The sequence below is a fragment of the Trichinella spiralis genome (assembly GCF_000181795.1).
Source record: "Trichinella spiralis strain ISS 195 chromosome Unknown Scfld1557, whole genome shotgun sequence".
In the NCBI taxonomy this organism is placed as follows: domain Eukaryota; kingdom Metazoa; phylum Nematoda; class Enoplea; order Trichinellida; family Trichinellidae; genus Trichinella; species Trichinella spiralis.
In genome coordinates this window covers 2070975-2089828 of record NW_003528496.1, presented here as the reverse complement: position 1 = coordinate 2089828, position 18854 = coordinate 2070975, and the positions used below count along the sequence as shown (strand labels likewise).

Below are 18854 nucleotides of genomic sequence, written 5' to 3'. Positions count from 1 at the left end.
CCAACCGGGCTATTAACACAGTTGTCGCTAGGCGACGACGGGCTGGTGTCGACCGGCGGGTTCCTCCGCGCGGTCATATCCTCCGTTTGGCTTCCGTCGGCTCTGCTCCTCTTTCTTCCCAGTTCAAGCTTTCACGATAAAATTCTCGCATTCACAAGACAGATAAAGAGTACAGTATTTATTAACAAGTCCAAAAAAAGACCGCCACCGATCCACCACTGTAAAAGTTCGCAACCAACAACCACATACGTTCAATAGCTACCAACAACGCCACCGTAATCTTTTCCCGATCTTCAAGTATGTATATGTTTACGGTAGCTTTATCGTTCTTCCACCTCGTCGTTTGGACAAATACAGTTGTTAGATCAGTCCGCGTCCGCTACACCTGTTAAAGCCTGCGTCTTGCTAAATACTAAATTTCACTGATTATCCAGCGAAATTCTGTGGACGTGAAATGTGGCAGGATTTTTTTGAAGCCATTTCTATAATTTTTTTTCATGTTATTTCTATAAATATTCCGGTTTTGCAGTTTGAACTTGTCGGTTAAATGTCTCTGTTATTAAAGCTAAATGTTGAAGGAGATAAAGTCTGAAAGAAAGGTTTTATAATTAGGTCATCTGTTTTGATAAATTTTATTTTTTTATCCAATTTTTTATTTTTTATTACTGTAAACAAGTATAAAACTTTATTATCTATTATCCTGTAACTGTGAAATTACTTTTTCATATTGGCAATAGGTATTTAATAGCTGGAATTTTTATTTCTAAACGTAAGTTATATTGTGAATGTCTTTTTGCATTTTTTTAAATAGTTTATAAATTTAACTTTGAAAGTTTTAAATGTGTATTAAAATTGAAATTTCTGTTTTGCACGTCGCTATAATGTGAAATTGAGGAAGTTCTGTAACTTCCCTTTTTTAATGCTCTATTATATATCGTTGAATTGTGTTTACACTGTGTGTTAGAGCTTCGTCTTCATTTCTCATACTGTCCTTCTTATCATTGAAAGAATTTTGAATTAATGAAAAGTTCATTCTGAATATTTTGAACTACTGAACGCATATGCAGGTTCCCTTATGCACAGTATGCTTTTTGCTAGCATTTTGTTTAGATTATTTTTTTAATATTTTTTTAAATTTAGATATCATTTTTGAAATGAAAATCTATTTAATATAAATGATTAGCATAAAAAGTTTATTCTGTTCTGTATAGTTGTGCTAGCTTCATATTTTCTAAATTCGATTATTGCAGCTCATTTGTTAGCGTAATTAAGTGATTTAATATGGGTTTTTTTATAAGTTTAAAATGCTGAATGTTAGATTAATATTATTATTACTTTTTTGTATTACATTACATTATATTTTATATACAGTGCATCAATATGAGCAAAATATTCACTCCGACAAATCAAATGCGACACACCAATGTTGCTGTTGTTCGCATGAAGAAAGCAGGCAAACGCTTTGAAATAGCATGCTACAAAAACAAAGTTCTTAACTGGAGAAGCAAAATGTAATTTTATTTTTAATTTTACATCAGCATTTTATGCTATGTGTTTGTAAGTGTTATTTACATGAGACACTTTAAGTAATAAAATTACACTTAATTAATTATTAGTTAATGAAAAGGAAGGTATGAAAGTAATTTTTTGAAATGTCCTTCATATTCGTAGAATATCGTTTTTCAGAGAAAGAGATATCGATGAAGTATTGCAAACTCACCACATTTTTACAAATGTATCGAAAGGCGAATTGGCAAAGAAGGAAGATTTACTTAATGCTTTTGCGACGGATAATCAAACTGAAATTTGCAAAGTGGTAATAAAAATGAAAGTGGAATTTTGTTTAATTTGTTTACAGTATTGTTAATTAGAATTCTTTGTAATTTTTCTGCAGTCATTATCAAAAATGTTTGTGTTAGATTTTGGAAAAAGGAGAGTTGCAGATTTCTGAAAAAGAACGCAAACTTTATTATGAATCATCATTTAAAGAAATTGCTAACATAATAGCAGGAATGTGCGTAGATATTAAGTCGAAACGTCCCTATTCACAAGTCATGATTGAAACTGCTTTGCATGAAATTCATTTCTCCGTCCGACCTAGGAAATCCTCAAAACAGCAGGTATTTTTGTTATACAGTTCCTCTTTCTCTCCCCCCGTCCTTTATTTGCCTTGTATATTTATTAATTTTAAAAAGGCATTGGATATTATTCCGAGGCTGAAGCAGCATATGCCCATAGACAGAGCGAAAATGGTGCTGCGTGTTGAATGTCCAGCTGAACTTGCAAAAGCTGCCAAAGAGAAGCTGAATGAATGGGTTGATTCGTTTGAATTGGAACGATGGGAAGAAAATGGTGATCTTTTGGCGGTAAATTTACATGCTTATAACATTTTACACAACATATAATATTCTTATTGATTGTTTATTTTTATTTTCCAACTGGAGGTTGTCATTGTGGAACCGAGTTACTTTCGACAAATTGACAGTCTAGTCAGAAGTCCTACAGCAAGAGGAGTGGTAGACGTGATCACTGTTAGACAAATTGTAGAAGAGAAAATAGATATAACTCAAGTGGAAACGGATTGATCGATTGAAAACATTTTTGTATTTTTAATCATTTTTACTATAAAAAATTCATAAATGAATAAATTATATTTGCTTATCTTGTCATGCTATTTCAATTTTAAAAATTGAGAGAATGACTTTTTAATTAATAATTAATGTAAATAAATGTTTATCTCATGTAGTATGAAGTTGTAAATCGTTTTCTTCTTGAATTAGTCTTGCCCTAATATTATAAGTCAGTTGTTCATTATTGATGAACTTTGTTTAACATTGCTGTTAAAATTTGTTTGTTTGAATAAAGGTGAAAATAAGTGAAAAGAACAAAAATTAAAAAAAAATATCTCAATTTTAAGTAAATGAAATTCAACTTTGCGAGAAATATTAGGAATGTATATAGAAATATATTATTATATAATAATTCTCTTTTAGTTGTTTATCAGATATAAGGATTAGAAAATGAAAATAATACGTATGAATACACTAAAACTGAATGTCCCACAGTGTACATTTTGGGATCACTGAGATGCGCAACCAAAAGATATTGTTTGCAAAATATTAGAGCTGTTGTTACAATACTAAACATGGGATGTAATATTTTCATTTATTACGATAGATAAGTTTTCGCACCTAACTAGCCTGATGCTAAAATCACACGTAAACGGTGTTGCATGGGAAAACTTTTAAGCAATGTTTTTGCCGTTGCAATGGATGGAGACCGTCGAGCTCTAGCTGGACAGGAAAGACACGTAAGCGGTAGAATAATGAAAATGCATTTTTGTGTTTTAAATTATATTCATAAATACGCTGAAAATTATTTATGAATCCATAATGGCAATCTATTTTTGTCAATGAAGAAATTCTTTCGACCAATCAAGAATAAGACATTTAAATAAAATGCTTGCATCACAGTTTTAAATTTCGCTAATGACAGTGTGCTGATTGAAATTTTGATGCAAATTTAAGTAACACTTAAAAATTTTGAAGTATTTTTGCAATTTTTGAATATATATATTTTACACAATATGTAACTTTGCATGATAGCAAAATTTCCGAAAACAAAGCCAATAAATATTTCAATTTAAGCAAATGATTATTCATTCAATATTAAAGTAATTTATTTTTATTAAAAAATTTTCAAATTTATAATATAATTAATTAATTGTTTAATTATTTCCAATTATAATTTTAACTTGATTATCAATTACTGTTCAGTTGAGATTTACAGTACAGTATGGGTTTTTGTAAAATAATATTGATCGCATTTCTGAATTTATAGGTATGTATTAAATCAATTGTCTATATAATATTATGTGTATTTATTTTTCATACATATGTAAATTATGAGTGAAAATAAATTTCTTAGGACGCACAGAATATATAATTAAATTGATTTTGTATTTTGGTTATTTTAGTTTTACTCTTAAAGAAATTACTGTTTGAAATTCGACACTGCATTTCATGTACCTTGGTGTGAATTGAAACTCAACAGAATTATTTACCTAATACCTTAATGTAAGTGGATGTTTCAGATTTTATTTATTTTTTTATATTTAAGTTTTGCTTTAATATTTTTTGTACTTTTATATTTTTAACTGATTCTTCAAATTCCCAAGATTCCTGTAAAAATGATGATTTATATGATAAAACAGTTTGATAAGTAATCAATATTAATTATTAAATTTGTTTTGTAAAGGCGAAATTGATTTTCTTTTTCCATCAAGAATCAGGCGTTCTACAATTCTTGGTAATTAGTTCACTTGTTTGAAACAAAGTGCTCTGAAAATTATCTTTGATATTAGAAAATTTTACGAAAAGTGTTAAAGTTGATTAGTTATACGTGAATACAATCAGTGTAAAAGTTATAAAAATTATTATGCATTTCAGTTTTTTACTTCAGATTGCAATGCCCTATAATGCTGAGTATAGGATTTTAAATAAAAGTTATCATATAATTATTTCAATGATTTTTTATTTTTAAAAGTATTTTTATGTACAGTAAGGCGTAAATATTTCTGGGTTTGCTTAATTAGGACGCAAAGGAGTACATTTTTTACAAAATGACCTTTTAAATCTCAGGGTTGTTCAAGTTGAAGATTTTTCTTTATTTAACGAGTTCTATTTATTATTGTCACAGTGGTAACTGATAGTTTCTCTTACAATGCAGTAATTTATGTTTTTGTATTTATTTGTTTGAAGATTCATATGCTAAATATTTGATAAAAATATCTATTATAAATAGATTAAAACGAGATTTATGCAAAAAATACATTTTTGAAGAGAAGTTTCAATAATTGAAGGAAAATGAATATTTTACGAAATGAATACTTTGTGCAAAAGTTTAAGTATTGTGGAAAATGTAAAATAATAAAATGAATGTAGCATTTATTTAAATGTTTGCTTTATAAATATATATTTTACAATATTTTGAATTTGAAAATTTGAATTTTTTTGGAACAGTATGCGATCATATTTCTTATTGTCTGTTGCTCAGCTTTGAATACTTTAAATTGAATTTAGTTTAAATTTTCTACTTTTGAAATGTATGATTGGATATTGATTTAAAATGTAAGTTTATCAGTATTTTTTTAAGTGCTTTAATATTTTTTCAAATTCAATCTGAATTTGAATGAAATAAATTTGTAAATAATTTGTTACATGTTTATAAAAGGAGAGGGCTATTTACTTTTGGAGTTACGTAATACTGCAGAATGCAATTAGATGATGATAATTAAATAATGATTTTTTAAATCAGATGTTCCGAATTTGTATTTTTCTTTTTAACAGAATTTAGAATATTGACAGGATAATAATAATAATTATTATTGTTATATTGTAATATGAATAACTTTTTTAATTAGATGAGAATGATGTAATGCTGATGTAAATTGTATTGAGTGACTGTAAACGAGTTGTATGTGGTTGTGGGAATGAAATATTCATTTCGTAATTGTTGGCAATTTAAATTAGGATAATAAAATTCTAGTTTGATTTCAATACTTGAAGTGGCCAGATTTTTTACATTTTCTGTCACTTGTTGGCAGGTTCTTTATTTTACAGGAGGCGTTTTTGTTTGCTTGTTGTGCACATTTTCCGCATTGTATTTTCCTATTAACGAATAATAATAAATGAAAAGTATTATTTGTTGAGAATTTTTGTTTTTTGTTTTTATTAATATTCTTAAAATGATAATTTGAATTTCATATTCATTTGTTTGTGAAAGTGAATTTATTCTGTTCACTTGAATTGATGTTTGAAAGTTTGTTCTACATACGACTGAATTTGTATTCTCTGATTCGCATGCTGTAATTAAAGCTTATTAAATTCGATTCCGAATTATTGGGTAATAATTACTACTGTTTGACAATAGACGAAGCACGGCCGGCCGGATGTTAGCGCCATTAGCGACAGCGGAAGAAATTGACGTGCTCCAGGCTGAAGAAGCCGGTGTGCAGCATCTTGTTTGCTTTCCACTTGTTGGTTGATTTTAATTTTACCATTTGTTTGCAGTGCAAGTTTGTACGTCAACATCGTCATCAGAGTCGTCGTCCAGGTCGTCGAACAGAACCTCCTCATCAGCTTGGAGTTCAGAAATGACCGCAGGTACAACGCCCAACAATGACGATGCTGATGATGATGATGAGGATGCTCATCGCCTGCTGGCAATTGTTGACAAAAATTCACCAGAACAATTCAGTGAAATTGGAAGCGAAATAAATGAAAAAGAGCTGCTCTCCAAAGGGGCTCACATCCATCTGACCAGCAACGCTGATTTTCGGAATGACATTCAAATGCTGGCCACACGTCTCAGTCAGATGCTGATGTCGACCAAAGATTGTTTGCCGCCTCCACCCTCGTCCAGCACGTCGTCAATTCTGGTGGATTGGTTACGTGGAAGCAGCAGTTTCGATAAGCAAAACTTGATGGTATGATTGTCCATTATTTTTCTCTGCATTCAATTTCAATGCAATCTCAATGATTAATTGTTGGTTGGAGTGAAATTTTTAAAATTGATCTTGTTTTTATTTTTAAATTTTCCCATTTTCATGCATATATATATATATACATAGAGGTATATGTAAATTTGAGATTTGCAAACGGGGAAGGCAAGCAGTGTGTGAAAGGAAAAATATTTTTGGAAAATCAATCAACCGAAGAACAGTACTATTATTATTATTATTATTATTATTATGGTCGTTCTTTTCGCACGCTTAGTCAGTTGAATGTTTTCTTTTCACTCGCTTTTCAATGCGTTAAAAGTCATGAAATGAATTTAAAAAAACCGTTAATTAAACAAGTAAAAAAGAAAAATAATGATTAATGTGTCTTATTATTTTTCTTTAATTTGATGCATAAGAAGGAGGTCTTTATTGTTGTTCGTTTTCCGGATTTTCTTTTCAGTCTCGTTTAACTGAAAATTTAATTGCAGCGTGTTTTATGCTGTTTTTTGGTTTTTTTTGTCTGATATATTTTAATGCAAAATAAGCCTAAAGCTAACATTTAATTTTTTCATCTTTGATTGATAGATATCTTATATGTGTGTGTGTGAAATAAGAATTCGTTAAAACATTAATAATCGTTTTTTATTTTGATAATGTTGTAATGGCAGATGATTGATTAGCTGATTTAATTGCACGTAGTAGGCGATTTTGATTTAGTTTTATTGAAATCTTCAGATTGATGCTGATTGGAATGGATGAAGTTTTTGTTGTTGTTGTTGTCTTTTCATTAATCACACTGTTCATTTATGTCGGCTAGTCGATATTGCTTACTGTTAATTTGCAATTTTGTTTTATTTATTTGAACATCTTCAGTTGCATACATTTTATTTATTATAATTTTGACTATTGTTGTTTGTTATGTTTCGTTTAAAGAATTGTTTTTTTTTGATAATTTTTGTTTCTGTAACTGTAATCCGTAACTACAAAATCAACCAAGTGAATTATACATCTACATTTCACTGCATTGATATGCAAATTTCAGTTATAAAGTTTTATATATTGTTGTTGTGGTTGCTTTTGATTGGTTGAAAGTGTTCCATTCCAAACAACAAACAGCTGTGAGTAGACAGACGATCTTTGTGCACCGTTATTGCCGGTCGGTTTGGTTCGATCGATGATTCACACATAATTCACGATCGTTGTTCGATTGTGGTTGTTGTCGTCGTCAAAAATTGATCACAACAGTAATAATATTTCCGCTAGCTTTTAGCTTCATTCTCAGCTTGGCTTAGCTCAGCTTAGGTTTTTGTTTGACTTTTGCTTTGCATCTTTGAAAAAGCAACGTTCTTCTTTTCCTCATTTTGAACTTTTTCCAACTTCGACCAATCAAATTGCTTACAACTGTTTTTTTTTCAACTTTTATTTATCTATTTTAAAAAAGAAGGAGAAGGAGAAGTGGTAGTAGATACAGTTGTTTCAACAGGCAAAAAACCCTCTCAAGCATGTGATTTTGTGCTTATTTTTCCCTTTTTTCTTTTTGCTCATCCAGGTAGGCAATTGTTGATTGTTCGATTTAATTTTTTTTATTATCAAAAAGATAAAATAGTAAATTTTGAAAAAAAACAAAACTTATTTATAAATAAAAAGGTGGGGTTGATGTTTTCATCGATATTTCGACAGTTTCACTGGTTGGTTGATTTTGTGCAAAATTAATTTCAATTTGTCTATTAGGCAAAATTTTTACTTTATTCATTTGTAAATTTGAATTTGTTCGAACAAGAAAAAAAATTATTGGTGCTGTTGTTGTTCTTGTTGGTTCAATTTAAGTGGCTGTGAATGGGGGATAAAGGTTTCGGTAAATTTTAATTTATCGAAATATTTTTAAAAGAAAGAATTTTACGTTTAACACAAAATAGACAAAATAAAAAAGTTGATTATTAATTATTCAAAGGATGTTGATGTGTATTGTTTGTTGCTGCATGTATATGTATTTATTTATTTTGTAATAATTGCTGTCGTAGTTTTCGAAACAAAATTATAACAGTATTTATTATTGAAATTAAATTTTGCATTTTGACTGAAGTTAAGAAAGTGTGGAATTTTATTTTTCCCAAAAAAGTACCCTGTAGAACAACATATAAGGATGCAATTAAAACAACGATTCTACTGACAATGGTAGTAGTAGTAGTAGTAGTATTGTTCTTTCCTCAGGTGTTTGATTCGCTTGTTACGATTTTCATTCATTCTTTTATTTTTTTCAGTTCATTTGCAGTTCATTCATTACGGATAGCTTTAAAATGCACGGAATTTAATTAGCCAAGAAATTTTCTGCATACATTTGATTCTAATAATAATAATAAGAGAAAAAAATTGCATTTTGTATAAAAATCACCCGTGTGTTTAAGTTGTGTTATATAGGATAAAAAGGAGAATGACAAATCATTTCAGTTTAAAATTGAACATTTTTTTGTAATTCAGATTAGAAAATTGTATAGTTCAATTTTGTTGTTGTTTTGTGGTTCTTATTTTGAAAAAGTATTAATTGAAAATGGAAAAAAATCAAATAGCGTTGGTTGTAATGAATCTGTCGATTCACTCAGTTGAAATGTAGCACATTGGTGTATGTTTTAAATGAAAAGAAATTAATATTCTTTGTTTACAAAATTGTTTTAATTTAGAAATATAAAATTGAAAAATGAGTAAAACGTTGATTCCCATTAGAGTTATGTTGGGCTTATTGGTTGGCTGTGTATATATATATATATATATAGCTAAATAATGTAGATGTGCAGTGAAAAAATAGAAAGATGATAAAAGTGAAAAGTTGAAATGTTGAACATCGGTGGTGAGATGATAATTTTGCTCAATGGTTGCTTTTGAGAGAAGATATATGTCAGCTGGTTAGGTTGGGTTGATTGGCGAGGTTGTTGAGAGAGAGAGAGGGAGAGAGGGGTATATGTATATTGCTTTGGAAAACAATTGACATGTTAATAAAAGAGTAGCTATTATTATTATTTGGTAAGCAGTTGTTCGTCGACTATGGTGAAGAATGTTCACAAATTATGCGAAGAATGTTTTCGCGTGTGGCGTAACGTAACGTAGGTTGCTTTTCTTTTGAAATGAATGAAGAACCTCTTGGACGTACATGCTGCGTGCTATCACTTTCAGCTGATCATAAAATAAAAAGGCCCAACTCACTCACTCACTCAGTCAGTCAGTGGTTGCTGTTTGGTCGACGTGCCCGTTTAGAAAACTTGAATTTTGTTCAGCTAACTAATTTTGGGAATTTTATTATTTTCCATCTTTCATCTGCAGTAATTTCATTTTTTTTCAATTCATTATTCTATTGTTGGATGGCTTCGAGTATGACTTTTGGACGTCGTAGAAAATCCAGGCATGGTTCAAGTGGTGGAAGAGCGACGGATGATGTAGCTGTTGTAATGCAGAACGATGATGAACATCAGCTGCCATCTGGTGGCCAATTGTTGACCTCAGTATCCCAACAACCACAACCACAACAGCAGCAGCAACAGCAACAGCAGCAACAACAACAACAACAGCAAAATTTGCTTTTCACCACGCCACCATCTCCAAAAACGAGAGCCGCGAATCAGTCGTTTTATTTGAGCCAAATTGCTAGGCAGCCAATGTCGTTGCAATGTTTGAAATATGACAGCGGTTTTGGTAGCATATTTTCTTCATCACTGAGCACCACTCCATTTTCTGGTAGTGCTACAGTGGCCACGTTGAACAACAATCACAACGGCAATAGCAATAACCACAATAACAACAACAACAACAGTACGGTAAATTTGCCATTACCTCCTCCACCTCCGTACAGGAGAATTAGCCTACCGTCGGCCAGACCTTTGCGAATTTATCGCAGCTATTCCGATTCTAAGCACCGCAGCTGTCGTCGTTTTGACGGCTATCATTATTCACCTTGCTGCGGTTGGTCAGCAGCCAGCAGTCGAGTAATGAACATTTTTTTTCTTCTTCTTCTTCTTCTTCTAATCCAATTAAATTAATCATTGATCGGTGTTATTCTTCATATGCAGTTGGTTATTATTTATTTTGTGTGAATGTTTAATTTTATAATTATTGGGTTATTTTTTTTTATCTTTAGCATTGTGCAAAGCATAAATATTATAAATACGCTTACGGAATTTCAAAAAGCATCTGTAGTATTTGGAAATGTAATTTTGTTTTTCTTAAATTGATTTTTCATTACACACACGCATATATATTTTTTTTTCTTCTTTTATTTCTGTTGAATGTTTGAAAATGCAGTTTATAATATAAGAGGATGCGAATGGAGAACAGAGGTGTTGAATTTCAGTAATTTTAAGAATGGAAATTGAAGAATGAATCTGATTGAATTGTTGATAATTTATTTAATAATTAATTATGAAAAATTTTCCAATTTTACTCGATAAAAGCAACTTTTGAAAAATTTCAAATGATGAATCTTTCCACTTTTTCGTGACAATTATTTTGATCTTGTTCGCCCGTTGATTTTCATAATTTCATGATAGATTAGCCAGCGTTGGGTTGGGGTTGGTTTGATTTTGATTGAATTGATTGAAATTGGGATGTTGGCTGTTTTGGATCGATTTTTACTTGGCAAAGACGAAAAATAACATTCTGAAATTTTTGCTCATTTTCCTCCATAATAATTATTATACAAAGCGGCAGATTTGTGATGCTTTATATATGTATTTTTTGAATATTTTTTACGTTATTGTTGTTGTGTTGTAACAGTTGTTCACTTGGATGAAAGCATAAATTTCAAACGGCAGAAGTTGTTGCACAGCACGCAGAACTTGACCAAATCAGCTTTTTCTTTTTTTTCTTTTTAATTATTGATTTTTCTTAAACGTCCTTAATTTAAAATTTTTTTAGAAATGTTTTGAAAAGTAAAAAATTAAAATTAATAACAAAGTATAATATTTGAAATTTAAAATAAGTTTTCTTGTCATGATTTTGTCACCAAATGTGAAAATTTATTCTTTCTCAGCATTACGTCATCAAATAATCAGCAGTAAATTTATTCAGTATAGCTAACTACATAACTTTTTATTGACTTTTTAAAAATTTTATTTCTAGGTCATGTTGTTGTTGTTGTTTTAAATAAAAATTTTCCATATTTTTAACTTTGCAAATGAATCAAATTTATATGAACTTTTTTGGTGGATTGGAATTACATTTAAATTTGTTTTCAAGATTAATCCATTTTATGCTTCACCATCAACGACTTTTTTGACAAACATTCTTTATTTCATTTTAATAGAATATTTTACAATTTGTTCTTTTGGGGTTGTGCGGTGGCGAACGGGACAGGGGTAAGAATAGGGAGGAGGGGGATTCAAGTGATTGCGCGGTTTTGATTCAGCAGTGATTGTAGTAGATTAAAAAAAAATATGGCTGTGAATTGAATATTGAAAAATAATCTTTTGTATGGCATTTCATTTCAGTATTTGAAAACAGTGGTTGAATGTTATGTGCTTATAGAGTTTGTTCTGTTTTTTAGAGTCCCAGTCCAAGCATGAGTACAGTTTCTTGTCCTGAATATGGTGATTTACAAGACAAGCTTCATCGTCTAGAATCTGACCGAGAAAGTTTATCATTACAAGTAAAAATATTATATATATATATATGTGGGTGTTAATGATTTTTTTTGTTTGTTTGTTTGTTTGTTTTACAGGTTTCCGTTCTTGCAGAACAAGTGGGTGCACAGACGGAAAAAATAAAAGATCTTGAATCAATGCTTGAAGACAAGAAGACAAAATTGGATTCAACTGAAGAGATGCTACATGAGGTTTGTTTTTCAAATTTGAATTTGAAATTTTGTTTCTCAACGTAGAGTTCATTTGCTTTGATGATTGCAATTGCAGGAACTGGTGACCAGAAGCTCATTGGAGACCAATAAGCTTGACTTGATGGCCGAAATTTCCAATTTGAAATTGAAAATGGCCGCCCTTGAGCGGGAAAAATACGAAAGAGAGCAACAACTGAAAACGGCGAAAGTAATAAACAAACAAACAAACAACAGATATATTATTAAATTTTTTTTATTTATTTCAAGAGTGAAATTGCTCAACTGCAAAAAATTGTTCGCGAACGTCAGGATGAACTTGACAACAATGCTCATCTACCTTCCTCTGCATTCGATGCGAGTATGTTTGTTTGTTTGTTTGTTTGTTGTCTTTAAATGCTTACTCTTTTATAAAGTTTAATTGATTGTATTATTTTTCACGATAATGCTTTTGTTTTATATTTATTTTTCATAAATTGGTATTATCATCCGATAAAATTAATTATCCATGATTATTTCATTTTTCCAACGAACCATTTTGTTTTTTTTTTCAAATACAGACGATATCAGTCGACTTGTACGAAAACTACGGACACGAAGTAAGCCTGTGTGCCGTTGATATAGATATTATTTTGTCCTGTATTAACTATAATAATATTATTATGTTGAAAATAGTTTTAACTCATTTTTGAATATAGATTTTAGTGTGAACCTTTTTTTCTAACCAACTACTCTGTTATTATTTTGAATGTTTGGATTTCAATTTATTTTTTACTTCATAGCTTACAATTAGAATTCATTATCTGTTTATGTATGTATATAATTTTCTGCCCTCTGTAAAAATTACTCACGAGCATGGTTGCACTGTGTTAATGTTGTGGTTTGAAATGAATAAAACTGTTTGTCATTTTTAGCCGATGAAGTGGACAAGCTTCGTTTAGCGGTGCAGAATTTATTGACCAAGAATGTCGAAAAGGTATGCAATTATTACCCATAAAAATGTCTCTCACTGTTACTGTTTATTTCTGTTTTTTTTTGTTTTGTTTTTTTTCACTGTGATTCAAATTTTACTGAGGAACCGTTATTTTCAGGAACATCAAATTGAACATTTGCAGAAGTGCATCGATTTGGAAACGATTCGAAATTTTCAAAATCGATCTTCTTCCAGTAAATCAGTTTTACATATTCAATTATGTGATACGTTTAATTTCAACTTTTGATTTATTGTTTATTGTTAATAAATTGTTCAGGAACGGCAGATCATTTTTGTTCTTCTGTACCTCGGTCGTTATCGTCAACAAGAGCTTGTGATTTTTATTCCAATCAAGAGATGGATTTCAACGATCATTTGCGCAAACTGCTTTTGGTAGGTGTTATCAAATATTTAATATGATGATATAGATAGATTCAGCTATTTTTCCTGCACACACAGGCATGCATGTATTATTGTACGATAAATTGCAAGCACAACCAACAACAACCATACAGTGCTTTATTGAACATGATTTTTGCATATAAAAAATTATATAATAATTTGTATTTTATAGAACGATTCTCAAGCGAAGCATTCTTCTTCTGCTCAAGAGAATTTTTTGTTAGATGATTGTTGTTACAGAAGCGGTATGACAATGACAATGATGAACGCGAATAATAATAATAATAACAGTAATAACAGTTGTTCATGTGAATATAATAATAATAATAATGGACATTCTCTGCCGAATGTATGTTGAAAGTATTTTCCATTTTCAACTGTTTATATGATTATTCATTTGGTTGGTTTTATTTTTGTAGTATTCAGTTAATTATTGTTCTCCCAATTTGCCCAATATGGCACCGGTGTTGGCACCGAGTTCACCGTATTTGGGCAAAGCAGTTGCTTCGAGAGGAGGTTGTGCTGGTGGTCATCCGTCCACTTTGGCAATGGCAGCAAATCATTATGCGCACGCGCAGCATTCTGGCAGTGTTAATCACAACGACACTTGTTATACAACGGCTAGGCAGTTGGCGGCGGAGTTGGATCAACTGGCGGTGAATTTTCCGAGACCTACGTTGGATTCCATTTACCAAACTGGCAGTTTGCCTAGACAGGTGAATTTTAATAAATTTTATTGCAATTGATTGAGATATATATATATTTTTTATTTATTTATTGTTTTTTTAATCTTAAGATAACTCTGGGTACGTCGAAGAAATTCGAAAACGGCGATACGGGTGAGTTGAAGTATGAGAACAGTGAGGAACAGCAACACCTTCACCTACACTACCACCACCACCAACAACAACAACAGCAACAACAGTATCGCTGGGGTTTAAACTGTTTAAAACCGTTGGTATCGCATCGATTGAAAACGAACGGGAAAATGTATAGTTGTTCAGTGCCAAATTTAGGTGGGATATGTTTCAAAATTGTCCTGACATTTTTATCTTTTTTCTTATTCATGAATTTGCCAACCAAGCTGCTGCTGTTAGCTGTTTATGTAATCTTGATTTTTTGAATACAACAAGAAAAGCTCGGCAAATGCACCGCATCATCATTCAACCGCACAAAATACAAATGTGTTATTTATTTATTACTTTTTTTGATCGACTTTTACAGGACGGAGAAAATCAGACGATGAAGATCAATCAAGTGATGGAATTGAATTAAACATATACAATACAATGCAGAGCAATCTGAATTGCTGTACAGGTGTTTTTATTTATGCTTGAACAGAAAACAAGAAGCAAGCGCACCGTTTCTGTTTTGAAATATTGTAGATAATAATAGTCGGCATTTTCTTTTCTGGGAACCACAATGATTATATGTGCATATTACTAATGTTGTAGATTTATCGTATTTGCTACACACACACACACACACACACACATCTTTACGCGTAGTTGGTTGCTTATTTTTAATATAGCAGTTTCTGTTCATTGTTGGTGATTGTATTTGACACGGGAATTTTTTGTTGCTGTTGTTGTTGCTTTCATTTTATTTACGGTGTTAGGTGAAAATGTAGAAAGGAAAGAAGTGAATGTTTCAGATTATAATATTAACATATGCACATTGAACTGATTGATTGATTAACATTAACATTGATTGTTTGTTTTCAGTGACGGATAACGATGATACTACCAGTATCCGTTCGACTGCACGCTTCAGTGAACAACAGCCGTTCAAACGGGGTAGAAAGTACAGCTCGTTGAGAAATTTTGTCTCCAAGTAAGCCAGCGATTTGTGATTGTTGCATATGTTGAAAATCCAATTTGATGATGATGATGCTTATATTGAGCATGTCGATTTTGTTTGTGCATCTTTTTTCCCTTCTCCTTCAGAATAAAGCGAAGCACTTCTGAAGAAATACGACTCACCAACGATCAGCAGAGTAAATTGAAGCAAGAAGTTGTTGCGTCATCACGGCTAGGAAGGAAAGCATTCGACATCCACGGCACGACGACAATGGACACTAGAGCCGATCGGTTGGCATTTCTCAAGTATCATAATTATTTATTGAAAAAATTATTATTTTTTTATTTGTCCACCGTTATTTTCAGACCACCGATGAGTGCGTTTTGCAAGTGGGATGCGGATCAGTTGAGCGAATGGTTGTGCGAATTGGGCCTCTCTTGTTACATCACTGATTGTCGACGCAGTATTCAATCAGGGAGACATTTGATCAACATGAGCGACGTTGAAGTGGAAAAGGTAAAAGATGATGTATTTTTTGAAATCAAATTATCAATTCAATTATTATGTTGTTGAAGATACTTGGAATGAAAAATCCTTTGCATCGGAAAAGGCTTAAAATTGCCCTGTCGGCTATTGAATCTGCTGGCACTGTTGTCAAAGCTGCTGAACGTATGGATTTTCATCAAACACTGCGTAAGCAATGTTGTTGTTGTTTATTAATTTAATAAATTTATTATCACATTTTTCAAGGATGGTTGGACGACATTGGTTTGCCTCAGTATCGCGAATCGTTCGCCAATTATCGCATTGATGGCATAATGCTCGACGAACTGACGGTCGATGATCTCTTGCACATGCACATCACGTCGGCTCTGCATCACGCGTCCATTCGTCGCGGTATACAGATGCTGCGAATGAGCGGTTACAGTCTTAATCGTTTGAATCGTAAATTCGATCCAGTAATGAATGTTTTCTTTTTTTTATTTTATCATTATATGTGGATTTTTTGTTTATATTTTTCCACACACACTATTTATTTATGTGCATGTTTAGCATGTGGTTACACGAGGATCGTGCGCTAGTTCTGTCCAATTTTGGACGCAGCATTGTATCAGTGAATGGTTGCGAAGCAGTGATTTGACGGAATTCACTCCGAATCTTATGTGTTCAGGCATACACGGTGCGCTGATGGTATATATTCATTTTTTTTTCTCTCTCTCTCTCTTTCTCTGTTTTTGTTTGTTTATTTATTTATTTTGATAATATTTATTGTGCTTTTGCCAAGGTTCTCGATCCAACATTTACAGCCGAATCGTTGGCTGCGGTATTGCAAATACCGCAACAGAAGACGTTGCTTCGTCGTCATCTTGCTACTCAGTTTACAAATTTAATCGGTGCCGATTTGGTTGCAGCCAAAAGACAATTTTTAGCTCAATCAGAAATGCCTATCCTATCGCCGCTGTTGAAAGTGAAAGTAAATTTTATTTTGTTTTATTTTTTATTTATCATCTTGAAAAATGAAGAAGAAAACAAAAAATTCATTTCAGCTACAGAAGAAGAGTGGATTTTCTCTGACCAAAAAGAAAGGCAAACACGAAATATTTTACGAACCCGGAGAATTGGTTTGTCCAATAGCGAAGGCGTCTTTGTCGTCGTTGTTGCAATTTGATCAGCAAGATAAATTGAAGAAACCTTCTGCCAGAAATCGTCCTACTGTAAGTGGTGAATATTTCAAATTTATTTTGCTTTTTCTTTTCATAATTATATTCAGGTATCTGAAAAGTTGCTCGACAAGTTGACATCAACGAACGTCTGAACGATTATTAATATCTTTTTCATATTTGTTTGTTGTGCTTATGTATTTTTCAGTTAATCCAAAAAAAAAATTTTTTTTTATTTTGAAATTTTACCCTTAGCCACATTTTCTGTTCTGCAAGCGTGTAGTGTTGTTGTTTGTTTTGTTGATAACGACTTTGTATATAAATATGTGCAATTGTGAATCATACTCACACGGACGGAATATTTTGGAATTTTTCTTCTTTTTTTTTCATTCATATTGTTGTTGTGAAAGTTATCGAACCCACCACGTTCGCTTAAGAAAAACAAATTTTTTTTCTTTTTATATCAGACTGATTTATTATCGATGCAAATTCAAATCGTTTCCCTTTCACTCCCAAGCACACCGTGTTGATTCACATCCTATCCTACTTTTGTTTTGTTACTGTACCCTTGAATTATTTAATAATTGTTGTGATTTTTTTATTGTTCTCGTTTGTTTGTTTATTATTTTTATTTCACATCAACACTGCTGCGTCAGAAAATGTTGGCAACAACGAATCGATCAACAATAACACTACAGACAGACGAGAGCCCACACATACAGCATACATGCATGCACTCCAATTTTTGTCACCTTTGCTCTTTCACCACCACTCGCTGTATACTACTTTTTACGAGTCATCCGTGCCTTGGTTATTGCATTATTATTACTTATCATTTTTAGTCTCTGTATATTACGCGACTGTTTTTTGTTATTTTTTATTTGAAAGTAAATATATAGCGCAGCTTAATAGCTTAATGTTTTTGAAACATTCATCATTTATTGAACAGTTAGTACCATTCGAAAGCGAAATTAATGAATATTTACTTTTTTTTTTCCTTTTATTACTTCAATACATTTTTGTTCGTAATGCACTTGATAAATATTATTATATGTAAAATGTGCTACAAGCGCGCGCATTATCATATGTATTTATATACTGATTCATATAATTAATTAACATGAAATCTTTTCTGTTCATCGTGTCTTTTCAACAGTATGCCTGAAAGTTCTCTACCAAAAGTACTGGAAGAAACTAAAAAATTATACTCGTTATTTTTTTCGGAATTTCAACAATAATTTGAAACTTTTTTTTTGAAAAAAAATTCAACTTGCTTTACCTTTTACTGTAGTCAATGTTCATACCGACATTATTTGAAAAATTTCAACATTTCAAATTTGTAACGTAAATTGAAAAACGATTTATTTATTTATTTGTTTGTTTTTATTTTAACGAGCGAAAATGATCAACGACGAACAACACTGGGTAATAGTTTCCGTTTTCATCACTTTCACATATCAATGTTTGCTTGGTATTTCAGTGCTTTCAGTTTATATTTGATTGTCATTTGAACACTACTAACTTTCGTCTAATTTCGATTCTTTTCTCAATTTTATTAATTCTGCTCAAACTGACCTGTTAAAATTGGCTTGGTTGAAATGATTCAACGGAAGCTCAGTTGAAGTAAAACGTCAATCTAGAACTAGCCAAAGTGTCGTTTCGTTCTCGTCCCTGTTTTAACAGTTTTACTTCTGATAAATT

General features: G+C 31.4%; 3 protein-coding genes across 3 annotated transcripts; all 3 read left to right on the top strand.

Moving 5' to 3' along the window:
- The first annotated feature begins 569 nt into the window (after positions 1–569).
- Tsp_05118 (ribosome maturation protein SBDS) lies at positions 570–2585 on the top strand. Its single transcript, XM_003369661.1, has 6 exons — positions 570–599; positions 1372–1511; positions 1687–1816; positions 1920–2120; positions 2196–2366; positions 2445–2585. The coding sequence occupies exons 1-6, from the start codon at positions 570–572 to the stop codon at positions 2583–2585; spliced, it is 813 nt and encodes a 270-aa protein (XP_003369709.1).
- Positions 2586–3268: 683 nt separating this feature from the next.
- Positions 3269–7680, top strand: Tsp_05117 (hypothetical protein). The gene is made up of 10 exons (XM_003369660.1): positions 3269–3317; positions 3977–4032; positions 4120–4212; positions 4258–4308; positions 4462–4484; positions 5932–6041; positions 6072–6487; positions 6634–6722; positions 7238–7300; positions 7545–7680. The coding sequence occupies exons 1-10, from the start codon at positions 3269–3271 to the stop codon at positions 7678–7680; spliced, it is 1086 nt and encodes a 361-aa protein (XP_003369708.1).
- A 2175-nt stretch (positions 7681–9855) lies between these two features.
- Positions 9856–17308, top strand: Tsp_05116 (putative liprin-beta). Its single transcript, XM_003369659.1, has 24 exons — positions 9856–10476; positions 11793–11882; positions 12033–12134; positions 12207–12320; positions 12397–12528; positions 12588–12678; positions 12878–12916; positions 13232–13293; positions 13409–13484; positions 13568–13683; positions 13719–13757; positions 13865–14041; positions 14112–14408; positions 14489–14708; positions 14917–15009; positions 15417–15525; positions 15639–15797; positions 15858–16008; positions 16068–16185; positions 16243–16451; positions 16546–16683; positions 16778–16966; positions 17040–17207; positions 17264–17308. The coding sequence occupies exons 1-24, from the start codon at positions 9856–9858 to the stop codon at positions 17306–17308; spliced, it is 3555 nt and encodes a 1184-aa protein (XP_003369707.1).
- The last annotated feature ends 1546 nt before the right edge of the window (positions 17309–18854 follow it).

What these genes read in the sequence shown, in the direction of transcription:
- Tsp_05118 (XM_003369661.1), top strand. Translation starts at nt 570, where the DNA reads ATGTTGAAGGAGATAAAGTCTGAAAGAAAG. An exon ending in AAACTGAAATTTGCAAAGTG is followed by an intron (nt 1,817 to 1,919) that starts GTAATAAAAATG and finishes TGTTTGTGTTAG; the next exon opens with ATTTTGGAAAAAGGAGAGTT. An exon ending in GGAAATCCTCAAAACAGCAG is followed by an intron (nt 2,121 to 2,195) that starts GTATTTTTGTTA and finishes AATTTTAAAAAG; the next exon opens with GCATTGGATATTATTCCGAG.
- Tsp_05116 (XM_003369659.1), top strand. Translation starts at nt 9,856, where the DNA reads ATGGCTTCGAGTATGACTTTTGGACGTCGTAGAAAATCCAGGCATGGT. An exon ending in AACAACTGAAAACGGCGAAA is followed by an intron (nt 12,529 to 12,587) that starts GTAATAAACAAA and finishes ATTTATTTCAAG; the next exon opens with AGTGAAATTGCTCAACTGCA. An exon ending in ACGAAAACTACGGACACGAA is followed by an intron (nt 12,917 to 13,231) that starts GTAAGCCTGTGT and finishes TGTCATTTTTAG; the next exon opens with CCGATGAAGTGGACAAGCTT.
- Tsp_05117 (XM_003369660.1), top strand. Translation starts at nt 3,269, where the DNA reads ATGGATGGAGACCGTCGAGCTCTAGCTGGACAGGAAAGACACGTAAGC. An exon ending in ATGATTTATATGATAAAACA is followed by an intron (nt 4,213 to 4,257) that starts GTTTGATAAGTA and finishes TGTTTTGTAAAG; the next exon opens with GCGAAATTGATTTTCTTTTT. An exon ending in TGTTTGCTTTCCACTTGTTG is followed by an intron (nt 6,042 to 6,071) that starts GTTGATTTTAAT and finishes ATTTGTTTGCAG; the next exon opens with TGCAAGTTTGTACGTCAACA.